The sequence below is a fragment of the Gobius niger genome (genome assembly GCF_951799975.1).
Source record: "Gobius niger genome assembly, chromosome: 2".
NCBI classification, from domain to species: Eukaryota; Metazoa; Chordata; class Actinopteri; order Gobiiformes; family Gobiidae; genus Gobius; species Gobius niger.
The window spans coordinates 3,771,548-3,792,565 of record NC_136853.1 but is presented as its reverse complement, the minus strand read 5'-3'; the positions used below and the strand labels follow the sequence as shown (position 1 = coordinate 3,792,565).

Below are 21,018 nucleotides of genomic sequence, written 5' to 3'. Positions count from 1 at the left end.
ATGTATATATACATCGTCGTGTCTCTTGTTTTTCCTCACAGAGGGTTTGAATTCACCCTGAGGCCCTCTAGTGGTGTGAGTGGCTCTGTGCATACGCTGACATGGCTGAAGCTCACAATCTCAAATACATTTCCAGATATTTCACTTGTTTTGAGCTAAATGAATGTTCTTTTATTTCAAGGGTTCTTTTATTTGACTTTCTTATTCCCGGAAAATTAGAATGTCGTTAAAAAGTGGATTCATTTCTGTAATACAACTTAAAGTGTGAAACTAATATATGAAATAGACACATTACATGCAAAGTGAGATATGCCTTTATTTGTCACCATTTTGATTATTGTGGCTCAGCTTGTATAAACTCCAAATATATGTCTATATAAATCTATATCATATATTAGTTTCACATTTTAAGTTGAATAACAGAAATAAATGAATGAAGCCACAAAAATGTGACCGAAACACAAGAAAACCGGGACAAAATTGCAACAAAGACGAGGAAAGAGCTTAGGCCTTAGCTTTCAAATGAGGCATTACACCATCACTCTCTCGTCAAGAAGGTTTTAGATTCGGGTAAAGCTGGACATGTGTAGAATGAGCTCAGGCCGGTTCACCACAACTGCCTCTAAAATCCTGCCCTGTCACTCAGAAAGGCGTTACTTCAGGTTCATATAGAGACTGCAGTTACACGTACGACCTGAGGTGGCAGTAGTGAGCATTAATACGTGGACACTCCTCATTTCGAGATAAATAAATCCTCAAAATGACCAAGATCAAAGGTGAAAATTCTGAATCCAAGTCATTTTAACTTCCCATTTTTCCGGCGCATCACGGCTTCTACTGAGACTTTTCCTTTATTTATCGAAGCGCCGGTTCATTCCGAAGAAGAAGAAGAAAAAAAACCACCTCCTGGAGGATCGTCCGGAGAGCAGCGAACTGCCACAAAAACTAACAGACTAATCTTCATCCTTGCCTTGACGTTTAAGGCGTTTTTATTTCCTGTTTTAATTGTTCTTTTCTTTTTACTAAAGTCGAAGTTACATTTCACTCCCAACAGACTGCGGGGAAACTGCTTGAATTTCAATATTAAATCTCGTCTTCAGAGGTCGGGGGCCAATCTTTTATCTGTCACGGCCATATTTAAACCGCAAAGAGAAGGATTTCAAAAAGGAATACAAGCTATAATTGTAAGATGTAGAATACTCACGTCAGCGGGACACTTGTACAGGTAGCATGTACAGACCACGTTAGCGTTATATTAGCGATGTAATATACGGTGTTCTGTACGGTGGCACAAACGCGCCGGGACCGTCCCGCGGGGAGCAGTGGGGCTCATATATCTGTCCTTACATGAATGTTTCCATCAGGGGGAGCTGGACCAGTAAGCGCAGCTCTGTTAGGGATCTCATTCGTGGCTTGGAGCGCCCTCCTCTGGCAGCAGGGAGAATTCGCAGAGGATTAAAAACACTGTGGCCCCAAATCAATCCAAACAAATAATACAAATGTGCTTTATTTGATGTGTTCAGGTACACTTGTTGCTTCGGGGGCGCCTCAGCCGTTCCCCCACATTGGGAATCATTGTTTAGCTGATGTTATGCCAAAATATCAATAGTGTAATAGTTTAATAGTGGGTCCAGTGATGGTTTAGGGACTTTAAAGCAGAACTGTGTAACTTGTTTACCTTTATAGTCCTTTCCGTCGTCCCTCTGGGGGTAAAACAAGTGTTAATGGGAGGATTGGGGGGTCTTTCATCTCCCCCTGGTGTCTCTGGCCAGAAAACCACAATTGCAACTTGACTGCCACTGGGCCGGAGTCACCAATACACACTAATGGAATCACGAAGAAGCTAACAGGCTAACGGGCAATGTAATTAGATGAACAATATCCCTCTGTCCCTTTGTCTTTTCTGTCAGTGTAGGATTTACTCTCACGGACAATTATTAAGTTAAAAACACAACTTGCTATGACACCTGCAGTTGCGCTTATGGCCTCTAGGGGCAGGAGTTACTTAGTTCTGCTTTAAAGGGGAAACTACGCAGATTCGACACTTGAGACTTTTTTACCATGGATTTTTATTCTCTCATCACAAACAGACCTGCAGTTGTCTTTGAATCAGGGACGCACCGATCTGATACCGATATTACTGGAAAAACATCGAGTATCAGCTACAAATATCCAATACTGAACCGATGCCAGTTTTGGCTCTCACCGCTTTTTAGAAACTCAACTTCCTCCGACTAAACCTCAGTGAATATGGACCAAGCTCAGGACCTGGAGGATTCAAGCGCTGAGTTACTTTTAACCTTTGTGAATGTATTTTTGATCACCGCGCAAAACACCACGGCTATGCTAATGTTAGCGGCGACTAATCGATGCTGGGACCGAAACTTTGATTGGATCACCTGATAAAGTGAAGTAGCCACTGCCAGAGCGGCCAAGTGTTTGTATTTTAGTTTATGAAAGAATAACTGATATTTAGGCCAAGGATATTCAGTAAAGAAGTCCAGTGATCCTCGTGTAATGTTTATTAATAGATGTAATACTTTCTTCACCGACAGCAGCCACTTTTAGGAAAGTCTCTTGGCGTCGGTTATTATCGGATATCGGCAGATACTCAAACCAATTATCGGGAGGAAAAAGCTGGATCGGTGCTTCTCTACTTGATGGCTGTTCCAAATGAGGTCTGCACGATATGTCAACAATAATAATAATGCAGTATTTGAACCATTTCAGAACGATATAACAAAGTACTGTATTAGGACCTAGCTGTAGTTTTTCAGTTGCGTTGTCGGTAAACCCGCGTCTCCCGTGTGCGTTTGTGCCGCCGTAACAGAAAGAATATCTCCTATAGCCACTTTAATGTTTAGATCAGGGAGGAGGAATAGAGCTTTTATTGTAGTACTGCTCCATAGTGAACCATTCCAGCCTGAGGGCGGCCGAACCCAGGTAGAGTAGGTCCTGTACTTCACTGTGTGTAAAATATTATTATAAAGTGTACGGTTTATTCAAGGGGGGGCGAAATCCAGACACGGATTCTGTGCACAAGCCAGTCTGACAAAACCGCCTGTGTCTTCGTAGCAAAACTAGTCAAATCTGTCGAGTAGAGCCAGCGTTCAGAAGACGCCGCTGTGACGGGAAACAAGAGGCCGTCGGCTCGATTCGCAGGTCACGGGTTCGTCTACTGTCTTGCAACACTGTGCACTCGAATCCGTTTTATCGCTCGCTCCACAGAAAGTCTTTCCCCGTCACAGCGGCAGAAGAAACTCTCACTTTCAACATTCAAAGCCATGACGTCACCTCCTCGTAGGGCTGCGGTCGCTCGGGCGAAGTGTTCGGGTTTGTGGTCACGTGACTCGACGTAACGCTCGTTTTGACCTGGATGTAATAATTCCCTTCAGTCGTTTTTATGCCAGACTTTCCTCCTGTACGGCAACACCACGGGGACAAAAAGTCTTCCTTGCTGTGAGTCTGTGGTATTTGACCTCACATCCACACAGCGCCACCTACTGTTGTGGAGTGTGCGTTACAAGGCTTTTTAACACATTGAGTGCCAGAAACGGGAAAGCTTGTTTTTGCTGTTTTTTTTTAAATTATTATTACAAAACTAGATCCTCTAATACACTTGTGATGTTGAAAGGAACAGGCCATCGTTTTTCCAGACTGAGATCTGTTCTTACCTGAGCTTAGACGAGTTGATCCGCACCTGTCTGGTCTGTGTCCGTGGAAGAGCGTGGCAGCTTTCAAATGCCAAGGCCGTGGGAACCCTGGTGGATAGTTTGGGAACTGCAGGCAATATTAATAAATAGGAAATATGCGCAGAAAAAGCGTTTTTGGGGTAAATTTCGTCCCTCAGCACCCGCTAACTAAAATATCTTCCGACGGCTTTTTGCCAAAGGCTAACAACATCTTTGGTCTTTTTGCGTGACTGAGCGCACAGGTAAGAACATACCTCAGTGTGGAAAAACCGTGGCCTGTTCCTTTAAATGGTTAAAATCGGTCCAAGGACGACTGAGAAACATCCTGTTAAAGTCTTCAATCCAGAACCAGGCTGTTTAAACGCACACGCCATAAAAAGAGATCGAGAACACGCGTGTTTCAAAATGTGTAACAATGTTGTCGTTGAAAATTGACTTGAAACGGAAATATTTAAGCATTTGCCTCTTCACATAACGTTAGTGTCCGTAGAGGAGAGAGGAGTTAATCAGAAAGGAGAGAGTTTCATAAAACCTCCGTTATCTCCGTTTCTTGAAAAAGGGTTTGTGATTTTGATCAAAACCAGCCTCTGTTTAGCTTAGATTTCTCAGGAACCGAGGCACGTAGAATGAAACTGTTTTCACCTACGGAGAGCTTAGAGTCTCCTCTTCCAATCGAGCCACATCATGTGTCCATAGCTCTAACATAGAATACTCTGCGGTGCTACAAATATCATGAAAAACAGTCTGGATTGTCGGCGCTCAGTGTGTTAATGTGAACAAAGGGATAAATGTGTGTAACTTTTGGAGCAGAAATGTAGTGGAGTGAAAGTCGTTTGTCCTACTCGAGTAAAGTACAGATCCTCAGAAACGCGCCACCGCGACGTCACGTGACCACTGTGAGGAAGACGCGGGTGAAGAGCGGCCCCTTCCTCAGCCCTCACAGTTCTTTATATTTGCGTTGGACGTTCCCGCTCGCCCGTCGTCCCGGTTGTAGCATCCTGTCGTCATCGCGGCTGGACCGTCTCATCTTCCCACCCATGTTTTTGTCTCTGTAAGGATTTCTTTTTTGTTTTTTTTTGTTTTTTTAATAAACAATGCGAGAGAATGTGTGCGATTACATTTCAGTGCCTTCTACAGTTTCAAGATGGATCTGATTCGGAGGCGAAGGTGATTGGACTGAGAACGATGGAACAACTTTTACCATTCGACTTTTGTCTGAACTCCTTTTGCGACAAGCGAATTAAAGGAAGATTAACCTTTCTTACAACTCTAACCCAATCCTTAACGACTTTAAACCAGATCCTAATGACCCTAAACCAGATCCTAACGACCTTAAACCAGATCCTAATGACCCTAAACCAGATCCTAACGACCTTAAACCAGATCCTAATGACCCGAAACCAGATCCTAACGACCCTAACCTAATCCTGACGACCCTAAACCAGATCCTAACGACCCTAAACCAGATCCTAACAACCTTAAACCAGATCCTAACGACCTTAAACCAGATCCTAACGACCCTAACCTAATCCTGACGACCCTAAACCAGATCCTAACGACCCTAACCTAATGCTAATGACCCTAAACCAGATCCTAACAACCTCAAACCAGATCCTAACGACCCTAAACCAGATCCTAACGACCGTAAACCAGATCCTGACGACCTTAAACCAGATCCTAACGACCCTAACCTAATCCTGACGACCCTAAACCAGATCCTAACGACCCTAACCTAATGCTAATGACCCTAAACCAGATCCTAACAACCTCAAACCAGATCCTAACGACCCTAAACCAGATCCTAATGACCCTAAACCAGATCCTAACGACCCTAACCTAATCCTGACGACCCTAAACCAGATCCTAACGACCCTAACCTAATGCTAATGACCCTAAACCAGATCCTAACAACCTCAAACCAGATCCTAACGACCCTAAACCAGATCCTAACGACCGTAAACCAGATCCTGACGACCTTAAACCAGATCCTAACGACCGTAAACCAGATCCTGACGACCTTAAACCAGATCCTAACGACCGTAAACCAGATCCTAACGACCGTAAACCAGATCCTAACGACCCTAAACCAGATCCTAACGACCTTAAACCAGATCCTAACGACCGTAAACCAGATCCTAACGACCGTAAACCAGATCCTAACGACCTTAAACCAGATCCTAACGACCCTAAACCAGTTCCTAACGACCCTAAACCAGATCCTAACGATCTTAAACCAGATCCTAACGACCCTAAACCAGATCCTAATGACCCTAAACCAGATCCTAACGACCCTAAACCAGATCCTAACGACCCTAAACCAGATCCTAACGACCCTAAACCAGATCCTAACGACCTTAAACCAGATCCTAACGACCTTAAACCAGATCCTAACGACCTTAAACCAGATCCTAACGACCTTAAACCAGATCCTAACGACCTTAAACCAGATCCTAACAACCTTAAACCAGATCCTAATGACCCTAAACCAGATCCTAACGACCCTAAACCAGATCCTAATGACCCTAAACCAGATCCTAACGACCCTAACCTAATCCTGACGACCCTAAACCAGATCCTAATGACCCTAAACCAGATCCTAACAACCTTAAACCAGATCCTAATGACCCTAATCCAGATCCTAACGACCCTAAACAGATCCTAACGACCCTAAACCAGATCCTAACGACCCTAAACAGATCCTAACGACCCTAAACCAGATCCTAACGACCCTAAACCAGTTCCTAACCACCCTAAACCAGATCCTAACGACCCTAAACCAGTTCCTAACGACCCTAAACCAGATCCTAACGACCCTAAACCAGTTCCTAACGACCCTAAACCAGATCCTAACGACCCTAACCCAGATCCTAACGACCCTAATCCAGATCTTAACGACCCTAAACCAGATCCTAACGACCCTAAACCAGATCCTAACGACCTTAAACCAGATCCTAACGACCCTAATCGAGATCTTAACGACCCTCAACTTGAACGACTCTAACCTAACCCTAACGACCTTAAACCAAATTATTAAACTTAAATCTAATGTCCCTAAACTTGATCCTAACGACCTAATAAAAAGTTGTTTATGAGACTAAAACTGAGACTAAAATGTCCACATATTTTTTAGTATGACTAAATAAAAATTAAAAGAAGAGACTAAAATCATCCGAACTTCCAGTGAGTTTCAAAGAGCCTCACATTATTTATATCTGAGCTTTGTTCATGTGAGAGAAGCTCCATGAAGTCGTTGGATTAAATATGATTATAATAAAAAATAAATGCAAAGTTTACTCATTTAATTTTAGCCGACTAAAACTAGACATAAACACTGTAGAGAATTATTTCACTAAATCACTCAATTTAAAACTGTGTCAAAAGACGGTGCAGGAACGTCAAAGCTCTGATATGGATTCCAACCTGCGTTAATCTACAATTCTTTGAAAATAATGACATTCTTCGGCTATTTTTATTTCGTCAAAAGTCCAAAAATGTGAGTCTAAAGCACATTTTGGCTGAACTCTCTTCTCTCGTTCCTCTCTTTGATGGAATGTTTTCTCTACTATTATTTTATTACGTTTGTGGTATGAAAACACGTTACATTTGACTCACTGCTGCCAGTAAAAAACGGGTTTATTCATTCGGATGTTTCACTTCTCGAGGGGCTTCGTCGGCAACTCCATATATGTTAGTGTCACCTGATGCTGAGATATGACTTCGTGGCCGATGAAACCTGTCGAGGTGCGACTAAAACAACCCAGTCTGGACGAGCCAGGACTGTTTTTAGGAACGTTTTTCTTCCTCCGATCACCTGCCGCCTCCGAACGTTTCCCTTTCGTGGTAAAACCTTTCGACATGTCACTGTTCCTCCATGTCGGTGTAAAATAAGTTATTCCACTTTTGTACGTGTTCTTCGTGTCGTTTTGGGTTTTAGCGTCACTGTTCGTCTCTTTTTAAAGTGTTTTATTCACTTGAGTTGTCCACGATGTCGAGACCAGTTTCATTCATTCGCACTCGATCCAAATGTAAAACCTCAGTGAAGACTTTGGGCACATGTAACTTAATAAAATGACTCTTCAACTCGTACGTGTAAGTTTGACAGGTTTGAGTGTCATTCATTGGCCGGACTTTGTTTCTTTGCACTTTATGTTTTTGGTTTATATGAAGTGTTTTGGCAGAAGTGTTTGGTTTATCGTACTGGCCTCGATAACCACAGTTCCACATAGCGCGCGGCTCGGTCGAAGTACTCGGTTACTCTTCTCAGATGTTGTGTGAACGCTGGGATACACACAACTGAAGGAAACAGCGATAAAGAAAAGTGTGGTGGTGTTTATGGCATTATTCAGAGGTGCCAAGATAAACACTAGAGGAAAGAAGCGGCTAAAAGACGAACTATGAACTATGGCCGCTGGCTGCTCTGCTTTATGCCCACGACACTAGAGGCCGCCATTGTTGTAGTACCTCCATATCGCCGCTAGTTCCCCATTGAAAAGCGTGAGCTACACGTCACACAAGGGCGGAGTCTCCAGTGAAGATCCCGCCCTTATGCCCTTTTTAGGAACATGCTTCATCAGAGCTGGGGAGGCGGAGCCTGTAAATCCACCATGATTTCCCCCTCGACTCTGAAGGTTAGCAACATGCTACTGTTTTGCTACCAGCTAAAGTGATGCTAACAGCAGCTAAATGCTATTATGGACAAAATGACTTTTTCCAGCAGCGGATTGATGTTGTGAAATATTGAATCTGTTTTCGTGAGGGCGGTTCTCTCTCTAATAGGCTGCGTTCACGTGACATCACCACATTCTAAAGAGCTTATTCACATTTAATTACTGTGCCCGCCCCTTTTCTCCTATGTGTTAACATGGGACTGGAGAAGTCCACATAAAATCAGTCACTACAGGAAAACAAAGCCGTTTTCAGGCCGCACAGAGAAACGCTGCAGTGTCGACGTGTCGGTGCAAATGAACATCGGACATTTTACACAAATCAATCGACTAAACATCAGATTTGAGCGGAGAATATTTTCCCTCGTTCTCCGTTAAAATGAACGGGCTTCGCGCTCGACCGGAAGTGTCTGGACAACGCAAAAAGAGACAAAAGTGGGCGGGGCGGAATATGGTGAATAGTTTAAAATGGAGGTGGAGCAACTGACGGTAACTATGGTAACTGTGGTAACTGACAAAGTGCATAATATAATATTTTATGTCTTTGTTTATTGGCTCATATCTCAGTCATTACTGGAGGAATCCACATGAAACAAAAACTGTCACACAGTTCATGATCTCTGTCAGCACATATGAACTAATGTCCAATTATTTTATAAGAAAAACGTCAAGAAAGGGGTGACAATATGCAAAAACATGTCCAATAGAAAGGACTTTCAGACACATAGATACAGACGGCATCTCTGGAATCGCCCATATATGGTCATGTTTGAAAACAGTTAAGGGGGAAAACAATTTTGAAAAAATGTAAATTTTCTCTAATTATTCAAAAACTACTTTAACCAATGCTGAATTATGAATATAGTTTCTACTAAATAAAGATACAAAGACATGGGGAGGAGCAAAGTGGTTCAACAGCCCATAAATACATGAATAACGGAGAATGCTAACTTGATGCTACATGTTAGCATCGGGCTAATGCTAACGGTTAGCTAGCGCTTGCTACAACTGCTGTTTTTCACTTCTACTGAACAATCTGCTGTGAGAAAATATCCATATGGGCCCGATTTAGACTTGACTTTATTTATATGATAAATAAGTTCATATTCCACCAGAAAATGGCTAAAAAGAGGGAAAATTGTGTTTCTCTAAAGATTCTATTTTCCCCCTCGGCGAAGCCACGCCCCCTTCTATGACGAGATGCCGTCTGTATCTATAAAAATAATATGACAGGTTTGTGAATCCAATCGTGATCAAACACTGATGAGCAAAAACATGTTTTCGTGTTGGCACGTCTGGTCCGTCTGAGAAGAACCTGCAGGAAACAGGTTTAACGTTAATATGATATAGCAACGTATGACATGTAGGATATATCTGTACAATGGTCTGCAAAGGTTTGGGGGGGGCGTCTGGCCAGGTGTTACTGTGTCTCAAAAGGTCGAGAGTGGACAGCAGGAAGCTCAATAAAGGAAGTCATCACTTCAGTACATTTACGACCCAGTCACACTGATGAACCACGTGACAAAACAGTATTTAACCTTTTTATCTTGTTTTTCTCATATTTTTGTTTGTTTGTTTGTTTATTGACAGTCAGAACAATAAGTTACAGCAAAACAAAGGTCTTTGATTTTTTTTCCCCCAACAAATACCCATGAAAAAAATATATATATAAAGCATTATGACAATCCATTTCCACTGTGCACCTACAGTCCTCCACAGAGCTTCATTTATAAACTAGACATTTTTGACTGCGGAATAGTATTGCTGCAAAAGGTACCTGAAAAATCCTTGAAATCCTTGAAAATGCCTTGAAACTGCTAAAATTATGAAAAGTCTTTGAAACTCTTGAAGTCCTTGAAGCTCCAGAAATTCTTGAAACTATTGAAACCTTGGAACTCCTTAAATCCTTGAAAATATCTTTCAAACTGTTGAAATCCTTGACAGTGTCCTTCAAACTGTTGAAACTCCCCACACCGCTGAAAGAATTTGGTTCCAGTAACTATGGCAACCTGGTCTGGACTTTGCCTGGCTTCTGTGGTTTACCTGGTTAGGGTTTTCATTCCGGTGCCTATGTTAACCTGGTCTGGACCTGATCTTGGTCCGGGTCTTGGTTCGGGTCTTGGTCTGGGTCTTTGTCCCAATCCTTGAAACTGCTAAAAATCTTGAAACTGCTGATCCTGAAACTGCTGAAGTCCTTGAAACTGCAGAAATGGCTGAAACACCTGAATGTACCTGAAGTCCCATTAAAATGAATGGGCAGAATTCCCCATACAAATCAATGGCAGAATTTCCGATTTCCGATCCCGTTGAAAAAAACTGGAAAACTGCAGAAGGCGGATTTTTTCTGAAAACTGACAAACTGCGGAAGCTGAACAAGCACAAACTGCAGAATTGCTGAAACTGTGGAAAAAACAGCAGAATCTGTGAATCTGCGGAAGCCCCATTATAAGTCAATGGGAAAAATCGGCCGATTTTAGGCCGATTGCGGAAAAAGCGGAAAACTCTGAATTCCCAAAAGTAATAGCAATAATCTCTGAAACACGCTGGTTTGATGTATAACTTGTTGAACTGTGAAAACTGCTGAAAATCAGGAAAAAAATTGATTAATATTAAAAGATAAAGAACATGAAAACCAATGGTTCCGCAGTCAATCAGTTAGTATTTTCAGGAACACGTTTGGGGAACAGGCCAAACCATCACTCTCATTAGACTCCAGTATATAAAAATTGGGGGAATGACTGATCCTCCATCAGAAATGGGACCCAAAATCAGTCTGGCTGAAGAATAGAATTTACAATTATACAATGTTTTTTTTTTTTTTTTTTTTGTAGTTTTTTTTTAACATGGTTTTTCTTTTTTTCCCATCTTTTTTTGTAGTTTTTTTAACACGTTCTTTCCTTTTTTTTCTGTTTCTTTTCTTTTTTTTTTTTTTACACGTTTTTTCCTTTTTTCCATCTTTATTTCATTTTTTTTTCAGTTTTTTTGTAGTTTTTTTCGTCATGTTTTTGTCACTTTTTGTAGTATTTTCATCCTCGTTTTCGAGAAGTCTTTCGATTTGGGTAAAGCTGTACAGCTTTTCACTTTGTCTTAAAATAATAACAACACATTCCATTGAGAAGAACATTTTTTCTGATTACGAAGGAACGTCCTGAACTCAGGGAGCAGCTCCAGGCCACAAATCATGACCCATAAAACAAATCTGGAGTTGATTTTTCTGATTTAAAAAAAAGCTAAATATAATGGATAAATCAAATCTGACATAGATGTGATCGTCTTCTCTGAACCTCCAGCTGTAAATGTTTAAGACGTTCAACAGCAGCAGCAGCGTTATCATGGCTGTCACTGGGGGCGGGGCTTATGGACCTGCAGGCCTGAACCCCCCCGGGGCTCTTCGCACTCTCAGCATGTTTGTGTCCGTGCTGCTGCTCGGCTTTTGCATCTTCATCATTCTCCAACTCAAGCCTCGAAGACCCCGAAACTTCCCCCCTGGACCCGCCGCTCTGCCGTTTATAGGGAACATGCTCAGCCTCAGCCCGGACACCCCCCTGAGGGACATGGAGCAGGTGGGATTCATTATTATCAGCCTCTTGTTTTTACTGTTTGGCTCATGTTGTGTCTGTGTGTTCACTTCACCTGAGCCAGACAAGATTTGACTTTATTATCAACTAATAATCACAATATCCTGCGTTTGTTTGTCTTGGGCTCGAAGGCGTGACGGGACAAGAGTGACAAAAACAACAGACCTGCTGTGACACGCTCAGACAAATGCCCCGAAAACAAAACAAATGTTTCCTCAACTGTAGGACCGGAAAGTATAATATGCAAAGTGGAATTAGATTCAAGCCACATTTTCTTTTACCCTTCATTCATATTTTAGTAGACTTTATACCATGGTCTGGGTGATACTGGATTCTGATTGGCTGGTGCATTATTTTGGTGTAACCGCACACGTAGTCCGGTCGTTAAATCACTGGGATATCACTCCGCTGTGGCGTCGCCATAGCAACGCCTGACACAGCTGAGTCAGATAAAGGCGTAATTAGTGACTGACAGGAACGTATGAGATGGATTTAGTGTTTGCTAAATGTTTGTAGAGGAGAGTGAGCAGCTAGGTTAGCTACTGTTAATAACATATGAGCTTTACATTTCTATTGGAAACGGTTAAGGCTATTCATCATTTTCAGGCGTACATAAAATGATCCTGCATTGAAGCATCTTTGTCTGGATTAGTAAAGTCAAACATAAAAGTTTGAGTTGGGGGGGCCCAGGTGTGAGCGACTCCACTGCAGCTGTTTCCATAAACAGTTGAGCTGGTTGAGCTAGCTAGCTAGCTTCAGGTTAAACCTTGTAAAAGTGAAATAACTCCTGCCCACGAGTGCCGCATATCGGTGTTTACTTCCAGGGAAAAGTGTTTCCGGGTTAGTCCTGTTGTGTTGTGATTCTGTGCTGATGTTGTGTCGTTGAGCCTGACTGAGATCCTCGTAATAGCTGCGGAGAATGACTCGCTCTGAGACCAGCCTTCAGTGACCGGCTAATAACCCACACAAAATAGTCCCGTAGTCTGGCATATTTAGTGAGTTTAGTAAATGAAAAAAACATTTATTATAAATGTTACGTTTGTGGGACCCTGGTATAAGCGGATTAAACAACGAGGAGCCGCGTTAGACGTTATAAAGCAGGAGGAACAACACTGCACTGCACGTCGTGCATTATAACCGTCTAATGCACGGCTCTGAGTTGTTTAATCCTTACTTAATTCATAGTAAGTGGCAGGTTGCACTGGAGAAAGGCTCAATATTTAGAGCTAGATTTCAGACCTCACTCTGCCAATGTAACGCGACAAGTTTCTTTTCTTTTTTTAAGCTAAGGCATAAAGAAGAACACTTGCTTTATACTTTAACCCCTTAACGCCCGCCTGAACCGAGCACATTTTCTCCAGTTTGGCTTCACCCCAGTCCAAAAGCTTCTGGAAAAAAGCAACAAAACTGAGACAAAACAATGATGGAAATGTGACAAAAAAGTGAGAAAACATTGACAAAAAATGGACAAAAAAATACAAAAATGTGACACAAAAAAAAGACAAATATGTGGGAAAAAATGACCAAAAAAATGACAAAGTTACAAAAATGAGTTGAATACCAAACAAAAAAATGATGGAAAAAAACACTGTTAACGTGAGAAAAAAGATCCTCTCGGTTCAGGCGGGAGTTAAGAGGTTAAACATGAACTTATGATGCGGTTTAGGCGACTTATCAAAAATCTATGTAAACACAAACACCTCTCTTGATTGACTGCCAATGACGTATATAGACGTCAATTAGGTTTTTTATTGGGAACAGCTTCAGCAAAGCCTTGAGCATGTCTGGTGTTACAATCTTAGTTGTGCTGCCTAATGCTGCCACCTAGTGACTCAATAAAAGAACTACAAGTTCTTTTACTGAGTCTTTCCTTTTCTCAGCTTTTTGGTCAGAAAACAGCATTTTGGGTGATTTCACCTGTTCTCTACAGAAGATTACTAAAGAATGGAAAGAGGTACAAACAAACTTTTTTTTAGATGAAAGAAAAGAGTCTAATCTTTCTTTTGGTGGGTTTCGTGTTGACATAGACCTCGACCTAAATTTTCTGTGGGTCTTGAAAAAACAGTCAAAATCCTGAAAAAGCTCTGGCAGTGGGAGCTCTCTGATTTGGAAATGGCTGGCAGTCAATGAGTTAAAGAACAACTAAGTAACTTGAGTCCTTCCGTAGTCCCTCTGGGGGTAATACAAGTGTTTATTGGGGGGGTCTTTCATCTCCCCCTGGTGTGAACCTGTTCTCAAACCATGGCAATAAAAACGATTCTGATTCTGACCTGCAGTGGCGCTTACGGCCTCTAGGGCCATGACTTACTTAGCACTGCTTTAAATCTTATGCATTTATTGACTTTGGTTGCCTTGTTTCCAGTTGAGGAGGACGTATGGAAACATCTACAGCCTGTACATCGGACACAGGGCTGCGGTGGTGGTGAGTGGGACCAAGGCTCTCAGGGAGGCTCTGGTGAACAAGGCTGTGGACTTCGCAGGACGACCTCAGGGCATGTACGGCAATGCAATTGTAGAGGATAGAGGTAAGTGTTCATTTAAAAACGTTCTCATTGCCCAAATGAAATCCATGTTGATATATAGATACTTTTATAGATACTTTTATATACATGCAGGTGTAATTCTGGCTGATTATGGCCATAAATGGAAGCAGCACCGTCGCCTGTTCTTGATGACCGTGAGAAACTTTGGTTTGGACAAACAGTCTATGGACCAGAGGATTCTGGGAGAGCTACAACTCACCATCAATAATCTGGAGAAGAACACAGGTGACCTCATTTCTTCATGTAGTTCCTGCCAAGAAGGTCAAATGTGCAGCTGCTGCACTGATTTCTTCAACTTTATCTTTGTTGTTTAGGCAAATCTCTGAAGGCTCAGGTCATGTTCCATAACATTGCCTCCAACGTGATCTGCCTGGTTTTGTTTGGGAAACGATTTGACTATGAGGATGAGTTCATGAAAAAGTATGTGGCCGGTTTCACGGAGATTAACAAGATACTGAATGGACCCTGGTCTTTTGTAAGTTCCTACAGTGAGAGGAGAACATGAGCGAGAACATGAGCACAGCTTTGGAAGTTCTTACAATCCCGCCTAAATTCCTCATAAAATGTGGTCTGAACTTTACTAAAATCACAAGAATGAGTAAACAGTGTCTGCCTAAACTAATACCACCCAAACATCATATCTTTATTGGCCATAACATGTAAACATTCACGGGACAGGGAGGAATAAGTGAGTACACCCTTGGATTCAAGAGCTGGTTGACCCTTTGGCAGCGAGAACTTCAACCAGACGTTTCCTGCAGTCGCAGATTAGACGCTCACAACGATCTGGATGAATCTTGGACCATTCGTCTTTACAAAACTGTTCGTCAGGTTCCTCGGATGTCGTGTGTGAACGGTTTTCTTGAGGTCCTGCCACAGCTTCTCAATGGGGTTTAGGTCAGGACTTTGACTGGGCTGTTCCAGAATGCGTATTTATTCTTCTGAAACCTTTCTGAAGCGGATTTGCTTTTGTGCTTTGGGTCATTGTCTTGTTGCAGCTCCTTCCTCTGTTGAGCTTCAGCTGTTGGACACATGACCTCAAGCTTTTCTGCACAAATATCTTTATAAACATCGATTCATTTTTCCATTGATGATTTCACGTTGTCCACACCCTGATGCTCCTGCTCCTTCACAGTGAGGAGACGCTTGTTGTTCCATTTGTCTTCCACACATGACGTCGTGTGTTCCTCCCAAACTATTCAACTTTGGGTTCATCCGTCCACATAATATTTTGCCTGTGCTGTGGAGCAAACTCCAAACGTGCAGAAATGTGCTTTTTTTAGACAGCTGTGGCTTCCTCCGTGACGTTCTCCCGTGAAACCCATTCTTGTTCAATGTTTCCCGTATTGTAGACGTGTCACCAGAGATGTTGGCGTGTTTATCTGACACTCTAGGGTTCTCTTTTGCCTCCTTGCATATTCTGTGCTGTGCCCTTGGAGTCTTTACAGCTCGGCCACTCGTTGGAAGTGAAGCTGCAGTGAAGCCAAACCATTTATAGAAAACATTTCTCTTTCAGTCTTTTAGTGATGGTTCTGAAACTTTTTCAAGCTTTACACAACCTTCACAGGACAGGATCGAATAAGTAAGTGAACCCCCTGGCTAAGGATCCTCCAAGAGCTGATGAGACACAATTATTTAGACATTTAGAGTCAGGCGTGAGCCAACCTGAAGTCCAGTCACTGAGGTGTGGCTTAAAGCTTCAAAGACCTCTCTGAAGACCTACAAGAGTTTAAAGGAACAGGGAGACTGAGATCTGTCCTTACCTGAGCTTAGACGAGTTGATCTGTACCTGTCTGGTCTTTATGCCCGTGGAAGAGCTCGGTCACTTCCAACTTCACCCCGTTTGGAGCCATAGGAAAACACTGGGAGAGAATGGAAAAACAGTGGCCTGTTCCTTTAAGCAGACATTGTGATTTTAATAAAGATCTGACAACATTTTATGACCAATTTGTGCAGAAATGTAAGAAGTTCCGGTGTTCTCACTTGTTCCCATCCAGATAATCAGAAACACATGGGTGTATTGTGTTTTTCTTGCAGCTGTACGATTCTTTTGACTGGGTTCGCTCTTTTCCTTTACCTTTCGCCAAAGGTTTTCGTATAATTGAGGTCAGTTTCTCCAATAAACCCAAAATGTTTCCGTAAAGCCAGTTTGTGTAATATTTTTGATCCATTGTGTCTTAGAAATTAAAAATCATGACTTCCTCTTTGATAAATGAGCACAAGGAGACCAGAGTGCCAGGGCAGCCTCGGGATTTTGTGGACTGCTACCTGGATGAACTGGAGGTGTGTGTCAGTACTTTGGTAAGGACTGGTACGGATGACGAATAATGAAATATTCCCGACATTTGAGCAGAGAGTTGGAGACAGATCTTCATTTTCTCCTGAGGAACTGTTGATGTCATGTCTGAACCTTCACGCTGCCGGGACGGACACCACGTCCAACACGCTGCTCACGGCCTTCCTCTACCTCATGACGAAGCCTCACATCCAGGGTACGATCATGGTCAGATGTTTCTGAGTCAAACGTTATCTGCCTGTTCCGTTCCAGAGCGCTGTCAGCAGGAGATCGATCGAGTTCTGAAAGGAAAGGAGGTCGTTGCTTTTGAAGACAGACACAACATGCCGTACGTCCAGGTCTGCACAGGTCAGGTTCATGTTGACCATTAAATTCTTCCTGTTTCACATCTCACGGATGCTTCGTCAGGCTGTGGTGCATGAAAGTCAGAGAGTCGCGGACACTGTCCCGCTCAGTGTTTTCCACACAACCACGAGAGACGCAGAGCTGATGGGATTCTCCATCCCTGAAGTAAGTAAGAGCATATTTCCCTCGTCTCCGGGTGGTTTGTACCAACAGCTGCCAAGCACTGTTTATTTACTGACCTTCGCTTTTTCATCAAAATGATCTTGAGTTCTTCAAAGTCCACATTCAGTGAGAACAAGATGTTTACATACACTTTATAAAAAGACACATTTGCATTTTTTGAAACCAGAATTAACTTTTACTTTTTTAGGTCAATTAGAATTTTTCTCAATTATTCTATTTGCTAAATGCCATTTGATCTTTTTTAGAAAATAAAGTGTGTGCTACTTTTTACAAAGTCAGAAGTTCACATACACTAAAGGCTCATTCATACTTCACAAGACGCAAGAACTTCTTGTTCTTGCACTCTGAGCTGCAGAACAAAATGAAGTCGTTTTTGCCTTGCAACCATGGAAACTTTTTCTAACTGGCAATGGCAACAAGGCAATAATGACTTCATTTTGTTCTGCAGCTCAGAGTGCAAGAACAAGAAGTTCTTGCGTCTTGTAAAGTATGAATGAGCCTTAAGATTACTATACCTTTAAACAGTTAAAGCCCAGATGATGATGTCATGACCTTGGAAGCTCAAATCTGGTTCATCCTTGAGTGTAATTTAAACACACCTGAAGGTTCATTTTCATTGGTTAAAACAATGAAGTAAATGTCCAGTCATCACACAGATCAGAGAGGAGGCGGGTTCAGTGTCAGAGATGAACGTGCTGTGTCTGAAATGTGAAGATCAACCCAAGAACAAAAGACCTGGTGAAGATGCTGAACCTGGTCAGAGTTTGTCCTGACATGGGCTGAGAGGGAACTCTGCAGGAAGAAGCTCTGACTCCAAAAGAAACATCAGAAAATCCAGTTTGGGTTTGCCAATAAAAAAAGGATAAAGACTTTAATTTTGGAGACATATCCTGTGGTCTGACGGGGAAAAAAATAAGCATTTTTTTGGCCATAGTGACCATCGTCACGTTTGGAGGAAAAAGCCTGAGAACACCATCCCAACTGTGAAGCACTGGGGGGGCAGCATCATGCTGTGGGGCTGTTTTGCTGTGGGAGGGACTGGTGCACTTCACTGAATAGACGACATCATGAAGAAAGAACTCTATGTGGAAATATTGGAGCAACATCTTAAGACATCAGCCATGAAGTTAAAGCTCGGGGCTGATGGGTTTTCCTAATGCAGTGTTTTTCAACCACTGTGCCGTGGCACACTAGTGTGCCGTGAGTTATTGTCTGGTGTGCCTCGGGAAATTATCCAGTTTCACCTAGTTGTCAAATTAATTATTATCTGCAAGCAACGTACCATTTTCGAGTGTCTGTGCTGTCTACTGACCGGCAGAGTAACCATGTAATACTCTTCTATATCAGTTCATTTCTTTGAGATAAGAGAATTAGTGATGCATGGATGTGGCAGGTGGCGGTGACAGTGGCATTTGATGAGAACGACTGAGTATAAGCTACAGAATATTTTTTTGTTTTTGCCTTTTCCGCTGGTGTTGTGCCTCGTGATTTTTTCAATGAAAATAATGTGCCTTGGCTCAAAAAAGGTTGAAAAATACTGTCCTAATGGACCCAAAGCCAAACTGGTACAAAGTGGCTGAAGGAAATGTTTTTTAAGTTCATCACAAAGTCCTGATCTCAGTCCAGTTGAAAATGTGTGGGCAGAGCTGAAAAGGCATAGGCACACAAGGCGGCCTAATGTGTTTCAGTCACATCAGTTCTGTTTAGAGGAATGAACCAAAACTCCACCAACTATTGAGAGAAGCTTGTGGAAGGAAGTAACAAAAACATTTCTCAAAAATTCCATCTCTCATTCTCTGGCTTTTAGCAAATAGAAACAATTTGTCAGACAGTGAGAATAAAAATGTAAATGTGTCTTTTTATAAAGTGCATGTGAACATCTGGTTCTTCACAAATGGAAGAGTTTTGGACAAAGGTAACATGTTCTTGTCTTTATTTCCCAGGGCACTATCGTCATTCCTCACCTTTCGTCAGCGCTCAGTGAGGAGGGACAGTGGAAGTTTCCTCGTGAATTCAACCCTGACAACTTTCTCAACCACCAGGGGGAGTTCTTCAAGCCGGATGCCTTCCTGCCGTTCTCCGCTGGTGCAGTAGCAGTTTTCTTCTGTGTATTTCCACTCTGGATCAGGTTAATCAGAACATGGGCACGTCTCCTCTTCACATCACGTGTCCCTCTGCCTCACTTGTCCAGGTCCTCGGGTGTGTTTGGGAGAAGGCCTGGCCCGTTTGGAGCTCTTCCTCATCCTGGTGACTCTGCTGAGGAAGTTCAGGTTCGTTTGGCCTGAGGACGCCGGAGAGCCCGACTACGAGCGGGTGTTTGGCCTCACTGTGACGCCGAAGCCTTACCACATGAAGCTGGAGCTCAGGGCCACACGGGGAACCAGTGTACGTGTGGTTTAAGATCATTCCACGAGCTTTAAGATCCAGAAGAGTTCACTTTCAGTTTCATTCTGTTGTTTTCAATCAGAATCACAATCGTTTTTATTGCCATTGTTTGAGAACAGGTTCATAAACTCTGAATTTTTCTCGACATAAATCATAAAACACAGAATTTAGATAAAATAAGCTATAAAACCCTAAAGGGACTATACAGAGTTTAAATGTTCAAACTAAGTATTTTCCTCCCCTACATGTTCCTAGAATGAGCTCAGACCTGCCTGAAGGGAGAGGGTGAACAGTCCGTGTCCAGGGTGAGAAGGGTCAGCTGTGATCCGCCCACACGCCCCCGGGTCCTGGAGAGATGGAGCTCACAGACAATCACCTTCTCAGCAGCTTGTGGGAATCGAACCTGGGACCATCTGTGAAGCACGAGCGCTGACCACTGCACTCCTGCGCCGCCCAAAAGCTGCAATATTGTTTTCGCAAAAAAATATAGTTGACTTTAAACAGGAACTTAACCCTGTGAACAAACACAATGAGAAGTGCATTTTAATGTGTTTCGTACTGGGGGAAATAAAACTGTTTTTTACTCACGTTGTCATCACATTTTCATCGTTTTGTTGTCATGTTTTTGTCGCTGTTTTGATGCTTTTTTTCAAGAAGCTTTTAGATTAGGGTAAAGCCAAGGGGCAGATGTTCTCGGCAGAGGTGAAACATGAAACAGAGTTATATATCTATGTTTGTTTTGTGACTGTATTTACATCAGGGTTTAGTGACTATTGTTTGTGGTAAGTGTCTCTATTGGGAGTTATTGTTCGATATCAGTTTGTCCATAATATTGGTGGTGTTCCTGTGCGCGCCACTAGAGTCGCACTATAAAAGGCCCCGGTGTAAAGATTTTAAACTACCCCCCATTTCAAGCTACCCCCCGGTAATTTGAAATCGATTTCAAGTTACCCCCCGGGGTAGGATGAACGCGATTTCAAACTACCCCCCCTCAGACGATCATATTAAGTCGGCCTATGATGATTCTGAACTGTTTATTTATAATTCATAATTGAAAGCTATATATGATAACTAGGTCTCAGCGCTAGAATCACTCATTCTGTTGTATAATTGTTCACGAAAAAAGTTTGGTATCTGCTAACGTTGCGTGCGTTTGTAACATATAGATGGTGGAAAAATATAGGACTCATATTTCTGACACTGTATATTTCCTTCAATAGCCTATGTATTCCTGTGTTTTTAGTGGCGTAATTAAGATTACATTCTCCAAGTAGTTGCATCAGATGTTGGTTTAAGTAGCCTAACGATATATCAAACTTAAAGTCAAACAAA

General features: G+C 42.3%; 1 protein-coding gene across 1 annotated transcript; it reads left to right on the top strand.

The window, feature by feature from the left end:
- Positions 1-11,760: 11,760 nt before the first annotated feature.
- On the top strand, positions 11,761-19,701 carry LOC306959908 (cytochrome P450 2B4-like; the record flags this gene model as incomplete). The annotated part of the gene is made up of 11 exons (XM_079552163.1): positions 11,761-11,919; positions 14,297-14,459; positions 14,550-14,702; positions 14,792-14,952; positions 16,515-16,583; positions 16,659-16,760; positions 16,831-16,969; positions 17,026-17,111; positions 17,182-17,283; positions 19,245-19,386; positions 19,493-19,701. 11 exons carry the CDS (start codon positions 11,761-11,763, stop codon positions 19,699-19,701), a joined length of 1,485 nt encoding a protein of 494 aa, XP_079408289.1.
- Positions 19,702-21,018: the final 1,317 nt, after the last annotated feature.